General features: G+C 43.2%; 1 protein-coding gene across 2 annotated transcripts in view; it reads left to right on the top strand.

The window, feature by feature from the left end:
- VTA1 (vesicle trafficking 1) overlaps positions 1-15,287 on the top strand; it is a 322,571-nt gene extending 307,284 nt beyond the window's left edge. For both annotated transcript variants that reach the window (XM_073557711.1, XM_073557712.1), the window contains one exon: positions 14,219-15,287. In XM_073557711.1, coding sequence (XP_073413812.1) covers positions 14,219-14,364 — 146 coding nt within the window. In that variant the 3' untranslated portion in view covers positions 14,365-15,287. The remainder of the gene's footprint in view (positions 1-14,218) is intronic.
- Positions 15,288-15,566: the final 279 nt, after the last annotated feature.

Below are 15,566 nucleotides of genomic sequence, written 5' to 3'. Positions count from 1 at the left end.
GCGCATGGGAGAGCTCGGAAGGGAAGGCGTGCCATTTTGGAATGCAGACTTTGATGGAATGGTCTGCGGACATCATGCTGCGCTTGCAGAGCCCCTGATGGGCCTAAACAGTGGAAACCCCCCACAAGTGACCCCATTTTGGAAATTAGACCCCCTAATGAACTTATCTAGATGTGTGGTGAGCACTTTGAACCCCCAAGCGCTTCACAAAAGTTTATAAACGCAGAGCCGTGAAAATAAAGTCTTTTTTTATTTCCACAAAAGTGATTTTTTTTAGACCCCAATTTTTAGACCCCCAAAGTTGGCAAATAGTGGAAACCCCCTCAATTCTTGCTCCAACCCTAACCCCAACACACCCCTAACCCTAATCCCAACCCTAACCCTAATCCCAACCCTAATCCTAATTCTAACCCTAATTCTAGTTTGCCCTAACCCTAATTCTAACCCTAGTCGTGACCCGAGCCCTAGCACAACCCTAACCCTAGCCCAAGCCCAACTCTAACCCTACCCTAGCCCTAACCCTACCCTAGCCCTAACCCTACCCTAACCCTAACCCTAATGGAAAACTGAAAAAAAAAATATTTTCTTTATTTCATTATATTGGCCTATATAAGGGAGTGATAAACGGGGGGGTTATGTACTATTTTTTTTATTTTGATCACTATGATCGTTTATCATAGTGATCAAAATAATGAATGGAATCTGCCAGCCGGAGCCGGCAGATTCCCGGCGGGCGCACTGCGCATGCGCCCGCCATTTTCAAGATGGCGGCGCCCATCGGAGGATGCCGGCGGGACGTGGGACCACCGGGAGGGGACGGAGGGCCACGGAGAGGTACCGGGGGGGGATCGGGGACCCTATTCCTCTCTCCTCTGATGTGCGATCACATCAGAGGAGAGAGAAATTAAATGTAAAATCGCGGCTTTTTTTTTGTGGTCGCCATTATAGGGTTAATAACGGCGATCGCAAAAGCGGGGGTCGGTAAAAACCGACCGATTCATGTTCTCTGGGGTCTCGGCTACCCCTGGCAGCCGAGACCCCGGAGAAAATCCGACACTGGGGTGCGCTATTCACTTAAATCACAGCGCCGTGAATTAACGGCGCTGTGGTTTTAGTACCCTTAATTACCGCCGTTAAAAGGCGTATCGGCGGTCGTTAAGGGGTTAAACACTGTAGTATAATGTATCTTCCATGAGAATCTATAATTTTGTTAGTTAGGGAAAAGGCCACCATGTCCCTTATTGCAATCGACACCCCACCTTTTTTCCTATTTGCCGGTGCTAGAATCACATGAGGAAATCTTTTATGTTTTAATCTACTCGTATCTTCACTGTTTAAATAAGTCTCCTGTATACACAATATGTCCGCATTGGTCCTCAGTACCTCCTTCCATAGTATTGACCTCTTGTAAGGGGAATTTAAGCCTTTGGCATTTACAGATAAAAACTTAATCACCATCTATGGGTGTGACTAAGAATGCTAAGTGCCGCTGCTGTGTATAGGGTATACTGGTGGGATATACTCCCCTGTGCAGGTTTACCAAACATGCCATGAAACATACAAACTCATACTTATCCTGGGCATTGGCGCCCACTTGTTCAAATCGCTTCTCACCCCTTTTCCCCACCCCTGAAGATCCGACTGTGAAGTACTGCCACTGTGAATGCAAAAAACAGTAAACACAAACACAAATAACATTCAAACTAATAACTATGTCCTCTAAGGCACACAAACAGAGAGCCTTTGCAGGCTGTCTGTCAAAGGTATCGGGAGCCCAGCAAAAGCTTAATAGGCCACATACAGCCTGGGCCCTGACATGAGTCCCAAACTTGAACCAGTACCAGAAAAAGTACCAAATTCGGAGAGAAACAGCACAAAAAGCCATAAAATTTGGGAAGCAATAAAAAATCAAAAAGGCTGCATGAAAAATCTCCATATGAGGAAAAAAATAAAACAAAACCAAAAACCAGAGTTCCGAAGATCCTGGTGACTGATCCATGTCCAAGTCCCGATAGCCGTAAGTAATGGGGTCCTGCTATACATGACCCCCGACTTCTCAGACCCGGACAGTCCTACCCCAACGGGTTTTACTGCTCTCAATTTGAATAACCGAAAAGAACAAAGCCATAAGAGCTCCCCTGATAAATATCAACCAACAGAGGACCTCCAGATTACTGTTTCCTGTTCCAGAAGACTAAGCCAGTTCCTTGTTGCATGCTGCTCACGCTTGAGACCATTCCTCCAAGATTGGTCGTAGTAGTGTGTTTTTCCCCCGAGGCTCCCCAGCTTTAAGGGGGAGATTCCATTCTTTACAAAGACGTAAAGCTTGCTCCAAGTTGTTCGCCACATGCTTGCGTCCATCTTTCGTTATTACCAACTTCACTGGGAACCCCCACTTGTACGGGATATTATGTTCTCTTAGGATCCCCGTGCATGATGAAAATGTTCTCCTGCGTGCTAGAGTGAAAGCTGACAAATCCGCAAATATAATTATGTCTTTAAAGCGGTCGGGCAAAGATGGCGGACTCTGAGCAGCTTCCATCACCTTTTCTTTTATGTGAAAGAAATGGATTCTTACTATAACATCTCTCGGTATTGCGGTTGGGAGACGGTTTGGCTTGGGTAATCTATGTGCCCTATCCATAATCGGGTCGAGCTGTGAGGTTTCCGGCAACAGACATGAGAAATAATCAGTAAGAAATTCTTTAAGGTCTTCAGTCTTCACCGTTTCCGCAATGCCCCTCAAACGGATGTTGTTGCGGCGAGATCTGTCTTCCATATCTGCTACTTTCAATTTTAATGCATCTACCTCTTCATCCGTGGACACCACTGTGTCCACCACCTCATTGTGTGCAGCAGTTAACTCCGCCATCTTATCTTCTATGTGGGACGTGCGTTCTTCCAGAACATTAATGTCCTTTTGCATAGATCTAAGCATATTTTGCATATCTTTTTTAAAGGTAGACATTATTTCAGACATAAGTTGTCTCATAGTGTGCTCGTTTAGTGGTTCTCCAGCAGAGGTGAATACATTGCTTTGTCTGTATTCTTTAGAGCCGCTTGAGGCCCTTGAACCACTTCCATGAGGGGATGCCTGGGGCTGGATTTCTAAGTCCTCCCCGCCGCTTCCATCCCTCTGCGCCGTGGAGGTTCCAGAGTCAACCCCACCCCGATCTTCCCTGCTATAATCGGGTAGGCCGCTCGCCTTATTTTCCCCCTCCGCATGCCTCCTTGGAGATTCTCCTACCTCTCCCCTTGAGCGTGTGGCGGATGAGCGCTGTGTCTCCATGCCGCGTCTGAGCTTCCCAGCGCCATTTTGTTCACTCTCCGCCGCCGGATAAAACTGGGTGAGCTTAAGGGGGCTTTTCCTGCCCTTTCCTCTGCTGCTGCGGAGGTCTTTCATGGCCCTACACTCCCACTACTGTCCGCTGTCCTTCGGGTCTGGAGCCGTTGCTGTACGTAGCTGTGTGCCGCTTTATGGGGTCAGTATGCACCGGAGAAGTTCTACTATGCTTCTGTCTCCATGTGCAGCAGGCCACGCCCCCCCGTTAGTCGAGGTTCTTTATCCAACATCCGCACAATCTTGTGTTGAAATCTCTTGTCAATTTTTCTTTTCCGCCCACATCTAGGGAGGTTAGCCACAGTGCCATGGGCTTTAAACTTCTTGATGACACTGCGCACGGTAGACACAGGAACATTCAGGTCTTTGGAGATGGACTTGTAGCCTTGAGATTGCTCAAGCTTCCTCAAAATTTGGTTTCTCAAGTCCTCAGACAGTTCTTTGGTCTTCTTTCTTTTCTCCATGCTCAATGTGGTACACACAAGGACAGAGGTTGAGTCGAGTCAACTTTAATCCATGTCAACTGGCTGCAAGTGTGATTTAGTTATTGCCAACACCTGTTAGGTGCCACAGGTAAGTTACAGGTGCTGTTAATTACACAAATTAGAGAAGCATCACATGATTTTTCGAACAGTCCCAATACTTTTGTCCACCCTCTTTTTTATGTTTGGTGTGGAATTATATCCAATTTGGCTTTAGGACAATTCTTTTTGTGTTTTTTCATTTAAGACAAATTAAATGAAGAAGATAATACCAAAGAATTTGTGTTTGCAATCATTTTCAGGAAGAAACTTAGTATTATCTGACAGAATTGCAGGGGTGTCAATACTTTTGGCCACAACTGTATAAGGCTGATTTCAGGAGGGCTGTGGGTGGCTGCCTACTGCCTCCTTTCTTCCTCCCTGAAGCTCCGCCTGCGTACCCAATGTTAAAGATGGGTATGCAGGGAAACGAAGGACCCATACAGAAGTAGGCGGAGCTTCTGGGAGGAAGAAAGAAGGAAGTAGACAGCAATCCGCAGCCCTCCTGAACGCAAATGTGAAACCAGTCTAATAAAGTGAAAACTGAGCAGCTGAACAGCTTGTTTTTCAGAGATTGTGTGTTCACCTATAGGATCAAACCAGCAGTGAGGCTGGGAGGTCCATTTATTTGAAGAAACACCAGCCAATCCTCTGAGGAATAGTCACCAACCCACTCTCACATATAGCAACCCAACAGAGAGTCACAAGTCCTAAGTCTCTTTTCTTACACTCTGACTAAAGCAGAAATGGGAATCCCCATGCATCTAATTTGCACCAACCACAAGATTTAATTTAACTGGATGAAAGACCTCAACCTCTTTGCTCACAAACTTTGCAAACCCAAAGAGTTCAAACACAGAACTTGGACCTTTACCACATGAATATGTTATTGTGGAAATGGTCACCCAAAATTTACAGGCAGTAGAAAACTTTTTGACCGTAAGAGTATACCAATTTTGTGCCTATAGCCGATTTATCCTTCTGACCCCATGCTCCCTTTTATTTTAAGTCCCCTGATGTGCCCGTCACGCCAAGTGGAACAATCCTATGCAATAGAAGCATTGGAAGGCCCCCTCACAAGGATTTGGCAACAGAGGTTAGGGTATCAGAAATTGCAGTCGGCCTCTGTAAGGGCATAGTAAGGATAGAAGCTGATCAGTACATCTGGAGGACCACTCATCATGGGCCACCTCTTCATGTAAAGTAGGCAGGCACAGATAAGCTATGCTTTTTGATGATTTTCTTGTAGACCATACAAATGACGGTTTAATAAGGTTTTCTGATTTCAAAAAACCTTTGTCCCCCAGCTGTAGTTTGTTTTAAATCAGTGTTTCACAAAGTCCACTCCTCACGGCCCCCAAAGATCATGTTTTGAAGATTTTGTTAGTATTGCACAGGTGATGGAACTATTATTAAGGCATGATAAATTGCAACAGGTTCTCTCCCGTGTGCGATAGTAAGAAAATCCTGAAAACATGACCTGTTGGGGGCTGTGAGGACTGAAGTTAGGGAAACACTGTTTTAAAGAAACTTTTCATTCCTCTCCAACCCCAGATCTAGCGCTAAGCTACTTTCACACATCAGGTTTTCGGCGTCAGGCGCGATCCGGCGTCGTGCCGGAATGCCGGATCCGGCTTGTTCTTGACAGACAAAACCGGATCCGTCTCATCCGGTTCATCCGTTTTTCTATCCGTTTTTATATCCGTTTTTCGACGGATTACGCCGGATCCGGTTTTTAAAATTTACCCTTCTGGCCTTCCGAACGGGATTGGCTACTGGAAAAATAGATATAGCATGTTCCTACAGCCCTTCTTTGACAGGTTGTAGAGAAGAAAGTGCAGGTTGGAGAGAAGAGCAAGTTACTGGCGAAGATGGATGTTGTCATTGGAAATATTACCACTAGAAGTTCTGTGACGGTTTCAGTAATGAGGGACAATTTTGCACTATACTTTATGTCACCTCAAGGCAGAGTACACTGGCAGGATGACAGAGTGTGAAAGATTTGTGCCCTAACCAAACTTGTGTACCTTCTGGACCAACAGTATATACCTTTGCCAACCAAAGTTGGCTATCTTGTCATGGTCTTACTATTTTTACCTTTAGGCCACAGGTGTGTACCTGGTTGTGTTTTATGCAAAGTATTTCACCTTTTAACAAAAGTTGTGTACATTGGTAGGAAATCACCAACAATAAACACAACTTTTTAGGTGAAATACTTTGCTTCAAACACAACCAGGAACACAACTGTGGCAAAAAGCTAAAATTTACCCACAGTTATATACCTGGTTTTGAATACCTTTTTACCTTTGAAATACCCTGTATTTAACCTTTTTTTAAAACATAGTTCGCCGCAGAAAGAAATGACAGACAACCATTGTGAAACGATAATTTAACTTTTATTTAAATTTTTTTTTTTTTTGTAAAATGTTTTTAAAGTGCAAAAAACGTTTTTAATAAAGGTTTTAAACCCAATGGGCATTTTTATTACAAAAAACACACATTACAAATCTGTGTACTGTGGGGTGGAAATACTGCTGGAGGGGCTGCGGGACACTTCGACACTGGGTGTGTGGAGAGAGGACTGGGATCGTGGTGGGGAAGGAACAGTTAGAGGTGATGGTGTTGAAAAAGCTACAGAATGGGTGAACATGTGGGAGGCAGAAGAGGTGGTGGGCGGTGGAGTGGAGGGTTGGGCAGGGACTGTAGGAGCAGATGATGTTGATGGAAAGTTGTATGGGGAAGGAGTTTGGTACGGGGAAGGAGTTTGGTACGGGGCAGGTTGCTGGAAGTGGGGAGATGTCTGGTACTGGGGAGGTTGCTGGTACTGGTGAGGTTGCTGGTATGTAATAGGAGGGGGAGGATGGAAAGTGGCTGGAGGGGGTGCAGATGTAATAGGAGGGGGAGGATGGAAAGTGGCTGGAGGGGGTGCAGGTGGAGGAACTACAGTGGTGGGAGGTGGAGGTTGGGAGGTAACCTGCTGTAGAGCACCGTGGCACGAATGCATTACATGCATCTGCTGGGTAGGAGATAGCGTTTCCATGCGCTCCACAACAGACCTGAAAAAGGTGTGGTTTGGCGAAGATCTTGCTTCTGAATGCATGGTTTGCAGAAGTGTCTTCACCTCCAGAATGCTGGAGTTGATCTGCTGAAAGCCTGCGGAGATTTGCTCTGACAAGACTTTGAGACAGTTCTGGAAAGATGCATTCAGATGCAAGAACTCTTGCGCATAACTCTTTTCCTGACCCCTCTGCCGCTGCCGCCCAGTACCCGCAGGTGTACTAGAGGTGGTAGGGGCAGAAGGGTGGGGTAAAGGGAAAGCGATCTCCTCACCAGCAGCTTCATGTAATGTAGGCGGCCACGATGCTCCTGTGCTGGTGGATGGGACAGATGGGTCAAATGTGTGGGAAGGCTGGGAAGGTGCAGATGTACCGGGGCGGTCGAAGTGTCCCTCGGTGCCGGTCTCCTCAGGGATCGCCTCAGAAGGGTCCAATCGTGCAGGCTCCCGAGTGCTGCTCACCGTGCTGTGGAATAAAGAGAAAAAAAAACAATTAAAATACTGACATGGTATGGCCCTGGCTGAAAAAAAAAAAGTTACATCTAACATTCTTTTCACATGTGGTGTGTAATATTTACCTTCTGGTGAGTATTGTTTCCCGGAGGAACGACAGGGCTTGTGCGTACTTGTACTTGCTCCTGCGTCCTCCAGATCCACTCGGGGCCCGCATCTCTTTATTGAACTCCTTCTTGAAACGATCCCTCACAGACCGCCACCGATTCACAATTCTGTTCCCTGAAACGAGAAAGGAGTGGTTAGTATACAACATCAGTGTTTCCCAAACTCCAGTCCTCATGGTCCCCAGGGGTCATGTTTTTAGGATTTCCATAGTAAATAGAAATCCTGAACACATGATCCGTGGGGACCACGAGGACTGGAGTTCGGGAAACACTGGTTTACATCAAGCAACCGGTACTGTATATACTTACGCTCTTTAATCTGGGCCCGAGCTTCGAGGTCCTCCCAGCGGCCCACAAGGAGAGAACAGATTTCCTCCCAGAGTCGTCGGGTAACTATCAGGTCAGCGTGGCGGCGGTCAGCCATATTCCAGAGCGGCTCCCTTTCTCTGACGAGATCGATGAGGCGGTCCACATCAATCCCTCCATCCTCACCGTCAGAGTCGGGAGCACGCTGTGAAGGCTGTTAAAGAAAAAGACAAAAATAACATAATTAGCCTCCACAAAATAAATGAAATAAAAAGTGCAAAAAAACAAAGCAAAAATATTTATACTTACACGCTGGTGACCGCCGCGTTGCTGTCGCCGACGACCCTGGGAGGCACTGCGAGGACCTCTTGGCCGAGCACCAGATTGGGAAGACTAGAGAAGAAAACAAAAAATGTTATGTCTTTGGATGTAGGTATTTGTTTGCTGTGTGTGGTCTGCATTGTTTTCTATGTGTTGTGTGTAGTGTGATGTTGTGTTTCTGCGTTTGATGCAAAAAACTTACCAATTGTGAGCCCACTCCAGGTGTCTGTCCACCCCTTCCTTCTTCTTCTGGGAGCTCCTCTTCATCTTGTGATTCCTGTTTTGAAATAAAAGTCAATGAATAGACATATATTACAGAGATGATGGATTTTGGAAATAAAAACTTACCGTCAAACGCTGACGATGCGAGGGAGGGCTCCCAGAAGAAGATGTGCTGTCCTGTTGATGGCCAGACTCCATGGCTGTGGGTATTGCTGCTGCTGTTGCTGCTGCCAGTGATGCCATTTCTGCTGCTGCTGCATCTCTTGGTCGGCTGTTGAATAAAGAGAAACAAAGGGCCAATGAATATCTTGATATTCCATGGCCCTAGTTTGGAGGAATGGGGGATTTGATAATTACCGTCTCTCATCTGCTTCTGGACTCCCCTCCTCAGCATGTTCCCTTTGCTGCTCCATTTGGGGTGGTGGTGGTGCTGATGGTGCTGCAGATGTCTGCTGCCTTCTCCTGGTTCTTGGCTTGGGTGGCATGTTGGGTGTGGCTGTGGGTCCCACTGTCTTGCTTTTATATATGTCTTGTGGGCAGAGCTACTGAGCATGCTCAGACCAAAAAAAACGGATCCGGATCCGGCGCATTGCGGCGCTCATAGGCTTTCATTGTGTGAAAAAGCCGGACGCGCCGGATCCGGCGTGTCCGGCTTTTTCGCCGGAGACAAAAAACGTTACAGTAGACGTTTTTTCCAGACGCCGGATCGCGACACATTGCCGGATCCGGCGAAAACCGGATGAAACGCATGGCCATCCGGCGCAAATGCAAGTCAATGGGGGGGAAACCGGATCCGGCATTGCATTTCGCCGGATCCGGTTTCTGTCAAAAGCGCCGGATCGCGCCTGACGGCGAAAACCTGATGTGTGAAAGAGGCCTAAGTCTCCTTCACTTCTCCCAGTGTCTGTTACTGTTTACAGAACAGGCAGTAACTAAGCATAGCGGTTGTATCCAGGTTGACCATATGAGCCTTTCAGCGACACTGAGCTCACTGATTGGCTGCCATGCTGTCCATGCGATGTCAATGCTACCGACAAGAACACCCTCAAGGATCAGTGGCGGAGACTCAGCGTTGAACCTGGAGAGGGTGATTAAGGGACATTTTTCTCATGAACAAGCTGGAGAGGGAAGACAAAGGTTTAAAATTAAAAAAAAAAAAGTTTTTTTTAGGAGTTTTTTTATGAGCGTTAACAGAGCAGAAATGCCAAGTTTTTGAGTAGGTTTTGGAAAGAATCTGCTCCGTTTCTGCTAGCTAAAAAAAAAAAAAAAACACACATTTAGTATTGTTCAAATGGGTCAGTACTTTACCTCAATATTTGTTAACCAAAACTAAGAGTGGAGTAAATGAAGAACATAGAAACACGTCACCATTACTGCATTCTTGGTCCATTTTTGATATTGACTTACAAATACTGATGTGAAATACTGGCCAAGTAGGTGTTCACATGGCCTAAGTCTGTTACTGTGTTTTTTTTTACTCTCTGTGACTGATGCTGCATGTGTACGAGCGAGATGACTACTGGTCTTAGGAAATGCTTGTCAGTTATGTCTAGTGTTCTTGTCTTTATCATGGAGGCGCGTGTCTACTGGCATTGTAGGTGCAGTTCTTCATACTCTGTATTGTAGGTATGGATATGTGCATGTTGGTTTCATTGTGTCTTCATTGGTTTAAATGTATATTTGAATAAAGGCTAAATAATAGCCATAGTTAATTTTTATTTTATAAATAAATAGTAATTAAAGTAAGAACTTACAAATTTGTATGGCTAAATACTCATTTTACCTACAAATTGAGAATTTTGATAGTGAAAGATCCAAGAAGAGAGAGAAGCCAATTTCTCTGATTTCTCTTATATTTACCTGTATTATTGATGTTATGAATAGAAATGAAAATGATGGTTACTCTTTACATTTCAGGGTGTTCTTTCAATTTTTCAAGCCAGTGCACAAGAGCACCAGTGTTCGTCTTCTTTAAGATTGATCTGAACTGCCTCTGTTAGATGGGGGATATTTATCTGCTGCGCGTGGAGAGAGCTTCTGAGCCCCTCATCTTGCAATCTCATGTATATGATGCTGCATTAAGGGGTTAAAGCCACTGTGCATGAGGGCACTGTTTATTTGGTGGAGTCTCTTGTACAGGTGAGGAAAGCTGCAGCAACAGGGGCAGGATCATTTATAATATATATTGGCAAGTCTCTCAAAATCCTGCTGCCAACAAATATAGGGTGGACAACTCTGTGGCCTTCAGTGCCCATAACACCTATCGGTACTACACGGCAAAAACTGCATCCTGTTCTACTGTGGACTTCTATGCATTTTTCACATATATACATTTCATAGGTGAAACGCGCAAACTACCTCATACCACAAGGAGTAGAACAACCTTATTTTATGGCTCGGGTTATATAAAATTAATAAAAAAATAAAAAGCATAGCTGTTCTCGTCCTTAGGCTTTGTCTGGTATTGTAGATCAGTACCATATAATGCTTATCGCTTTTTCTTTTCTTGCTTAAAATAGGAAGATTTTATCGTTAAGGCTGGGGTCACACTTGCGACTGCATTGTGAGAAGCTCGCACGACTCTCTCGCCTCAATATCCGGCACTGTGCTGGCATTCAGGACCGGAGTGTGCGGCTGCATGTCTTTCTGTGCAGTTGAACGCTCCGGTCCCAAGTCCTGGCGACAGTGCCAGGTATTGAGGCAAGAGACTCGCGTGCGTTTCTCACAGTACAGTCGCAAGTGTGACCCCGGCCTAAAGGAAGATTTTGACCCAACTGCTCTGTATTGTTAAGTAAAGATAAAGAAAATGGTGATTGAGGACCAAAGCAAGCAACATGTGTATCTGGGATATGTATGCCTGGAACAGTGACATGGGCGTGTGTAATATCACATTTAGTCCCTACTACAATGATTTAGAAGAGCAAGCTAAAATGTGGACACACAAATATTTTGTTCATTTTGAGACTTCTTTATGGTAAATTTGCTACGGTGCTGTGAATGCTGACTATTAAGTGAGCCACGTTTCCAGAATTAATACACAGTTGCATATGATTTTTCTCTTTGTGTTCTTTAAATGTGTCTACTGAAACAGAAAATTAGTGGCGTTGATTGCTCCGTGTACTCAGAAGATACTTGTAAGTGTTATGGTTTAGGCCAGTAATCCCATGTATCATTCGGTGGCTGGAAAGCTTCGTTACATCATTCTGTTATAATAGATTCTCTATCAAAAAGGTTGCAACCAAACTAAGGTTTGCAGTGGAAACAAGCATATATTGTGTTTTAGCAATAATTTTTCATAAAAACCGGAATGGTAATCAGCCTAGAGCGCTTTCCACAGATGCACAAAGGCCCCCTCAATGCAGATATCCCAAGCAGTCAATCATTTCCCTGCATGTTCCGGACATTCTGGCTGTGGGCATAGAGCATTTTATGTAGTTTCCTTTACACTTTGGATTGGATCTGTTCACGTCCCTTTAGGCTTGAGGGCGTCATGTCTTGCGCACATGGCAAAGCTGTGTGGGTTGTTACATTTACTAGAGAATAAAAGCTGCCTTCATCTGTCACACCTGAAGGACAAGCCTTTCTCAAAGGTATTGGCTTTCTCATTTTAAAAGAAAAGTAGACAATATGAGCATCTATGTTTTGAAAGTCATTCTGTAACTGGAGAGTGGCACGGAGACAAAGCCATCGTGCCTAGGTGATGACAGCAAAGATCACATACCTACATTGACTGATCTAAGCAAGTGATATTCATTGCACTTAATCAGTACTCAACCGTTCTAGCCTTTCATTACCAGCGATCGCCTGATTTACTGTACATTGACCTTCTTAGTTGTCTCTACCTCCATAGTCAATGCAGATGTCAGATAACTCCGTGAATCACATAATGTGGATTTAATAAAAGTCAGCACAAACTTTGAACTGAATTAGCAAGCTAATTGCAATCATCATTGTAAGGAAGACCATATGGTTATGCCTTGTTAAACAAAGAGCAAACCCGCCGTAATCTCCTGAAAGGTTAATGGAGAGTGAAGAGCAAATGTTTACATACAAACACATCTGCATCAGTGCACTAAGTTTTCTGAATTTCTCGGGTCTTTATGGTGAAAACACGCAGGTTGCTGGATTATAGTTCAAATATTGCTTAGCAGTGATTTAGAGCTGAAGTGAAGGCACACTAGAGATTAATTACAGTGGCATATAAAAGTTTGTGCACCCCTGGTCAGAATTACTGTTATTGTGAACAGTTAAGCAAGTTGGAGAGAAAATGATCTCTAAAAGGCCTAAAGTTAAAGCTGACACATTGCCTTTGTATTTTAGGCAGACTTTAAATTTTAAAAAATTGCAAAACGCGAAATTGTCGGATGCAAAAGTTTGGGCACGCTTGGAGATTTGTGTGCTCAGATAACTTTGACCAAGGATTCAGACCATAATTAGCTTCTTAGGGTTATGGCTTGTTCACTATCATGCAAATGAATCCACCCTTGTCAATCAAATCTTGTGCCAAAAACAGCAGCCATGTAAAAATCCGCTATCAAGTGCCCTTAAGAGCTGTTAACCAGTTAAGTGCTGCTGTTAATCACTGTCAGCAGGATTTAACTCGTGCTGACCGAAAGCGCGTCCTTAATCCTGCCATCAGCACCCCTATCATGGGATTGTGGGACACCGATGGGTTGTCATGACAGCCTAGGGTCTGCTGATAATGTCTGTGCCTGTCTTTACCTTCCTCTGAATTCCAGCCCAGTGCTGAAGCACTGCTATGTGGAGCAACGTTTAAAAATAAAACACAAGTTTAAATTGCCCTTTTCATTCTGCATTGAAATAAAACAATTGAAAATCCGATATTTGGTATTGCTGTGTTCAGAAAGGTCCGATCTTTCAAAATATAAAGTAAATTCGATCAGTAAACAGCTAAACAAGCAAACAAATCAAAACTCCAGAATTACGTTTTTTTGGCCACCGCAGCATTGCAATAAGAGGCGATCAAAACACCATATCTTCCCCAAAAAATGTCAGCTCAGGGTGTAAAAACTAAGCCATCACATAGCCCCAGATCCTGAAAAATAAAGACAATACAGGTCTCATAAAATAAAGACAAAAATTGTCTTTTTTTTCTTCACAAATTTCCTATTTTTTCACCATCTAAATAAAAAAAACCAAAAACAAACACTATATACTGTATATTTGGTATCTGCAACCTCGTACTGACCTGAGGAATCATATTACCAGGTCAGTTTTACCATATAGTGATCATAATAAATAAAAAAAACAATTATAGAATTTCATTTGTTTTACAATTTCACTGCACTGATTTTTTTTTTTTTTTCATTTTCCAGTACACCATATGGTAAAATGAATGGTGTCATTCAAACGTGCAACTTGTCCCGCAAGATCAAGCCCTCATACGTTTGTGTGGATGGAAAAAAAAAAAAATGTTATGGCTCTGGGAAGAAGGTGAAGAAAAAGAAATAATGCAAAAAAGAAAAGGAAAATCACAGAGTAGTGAAGGGGTTAAAAAAACATAATAGGTACACCTTAGTTCAATGGATGAGCAATATGCAGCAGGCTACTTAGCATCCACGGATGATGACCTCATTTAATAAATGTAAATATAAAATGTTTTGAATGTGAATTAAAACAGATATTTGGACCTTTTAAGGTTAACAAACACAATGCTTTTAAAGGGTGGACATTCCCTTGAAGGAACGATAGTAAAAGTTACATATAACCTACACATGTTATACATTATGTTTCATTGGATATCTATTGCTTTGATATAATGGTACAAATCAAGAAAATTATTACAATTAATGTATGTTCTATCTACTTCTAGGTGGGACTCGATTGACTCCTGAAGACTTTGCCAGGGCCCAGAAATACTGCAAATACGCTGGTAGCGCTTTACAGTATGAAGATGTGAACACTGCAGTAGAGAACCTTCAGAAAGCCTTGAAGCTGCTTACTGCGGGCAGAGAATGAGGATACCATGCTCTTCTTGGGCTCTCTCCACCGATTCCACATGTGCTGTGATACCCCTGGTCTTGTGAACAACATGCCAATGATGACTTCAGTTTTAACCCTCTAAGAGCATTATTTAAAATCTGGTATTTTTCTAGAGTCAGATGACATAATAATGCTCCTACATTAAATTGTTTACAAAACTGGTTAATATTTCTTTATAGTGCGGCATGGGATATGATTAAAGCTCTGAGCGTAAGAAAGTCATTCCCAAAAAGCACTCCTTGCTACTCCATCTGCACAACCATAATGTTCTACATGTTTCTAATGATGAGCGAGATATCTGTAAAAGAATTCATTTTGTCTGTAGTACTTTAAATAAAAAGTCTTGATAGAGCCTGACATCCTACAAGTCTGAAAATGCAACTTATGACCTTGCAGTTCTTGAAGCCCTTATTTTGCCTTTATCAATTTTGAAAGACATGCAAGATAATCTAAAGCACTAAATATCCAATATACCGTACTTAAAAATCTGGGTTCTTTCACTTTGAATCGACCCTACACCATCATTTATTTCTTCTCCGGTAAACCAATTGGAAGGGGTTACTGAATATTGTATTTATAACAAGGACTTCTCCAATCACTCCAGATATTGGTGTTTTTGCATTATTTTACACATGAGGAATGGTGAAAAGATTTGGAACAGTTGACCTTATCTTTATTGCTAGGTTGTATGGTTGCCTTTCCAACATGACCCTATCAATAATGGATGTGTGAGTGGTTTCTTTTACTTTAGTCAACCTTTTTGTATTTCAGGGTCGGTGTCAGATGTTTATACCACTTGAATATTTACAGAGCAAATGGGGTCTGAATTGTTATTACAAGCACATGGCTTTAATGCATGTATCTGTTAAATATCATTTAGAATAAATTGATTAAGTAGATATTTTATCGTCTCAAAGTTTTTGTTTACTGAACTGTTTTTTTTTTTTTCAAGGAGTACACATTAGCCTATTTAGTGCACTACAGATGTTTCTAAAGCTTGGCTCGCTCCATCCTACTACTACTTCTCTGTTTGTACACTGTTTAATCACAGACTCGTGTTGTAATGTATCATCTAGAATATGATCGGGGTAGGCCACACTGGACAGCTCGCCATTAGAGCCACACTTGCAAAGTATTTATATTGAGGAGTATATTGTTCTTGCATTACTTGCTGCCTG

Source organism: Dendrobates tinctorius, unplaced genomic scaffold (genome assembly GCF_039654945.1).
Source record: "Dendrobates tinctorius isolate UK_male_01 unplaced genomic scaffold, ASM3965494v1 ptg000250l, whole genome shotgun sequence".
Taxonomy (NCBI): Eukaryota; Metazoa; Chordata; class Amphibia; order Anura; family Dendrobatidae; genus Dendrobates; species Dendrobates tinctorius.
This window is presented reverse-complemented; position numbering and strand designations above follow the sequence as displayed.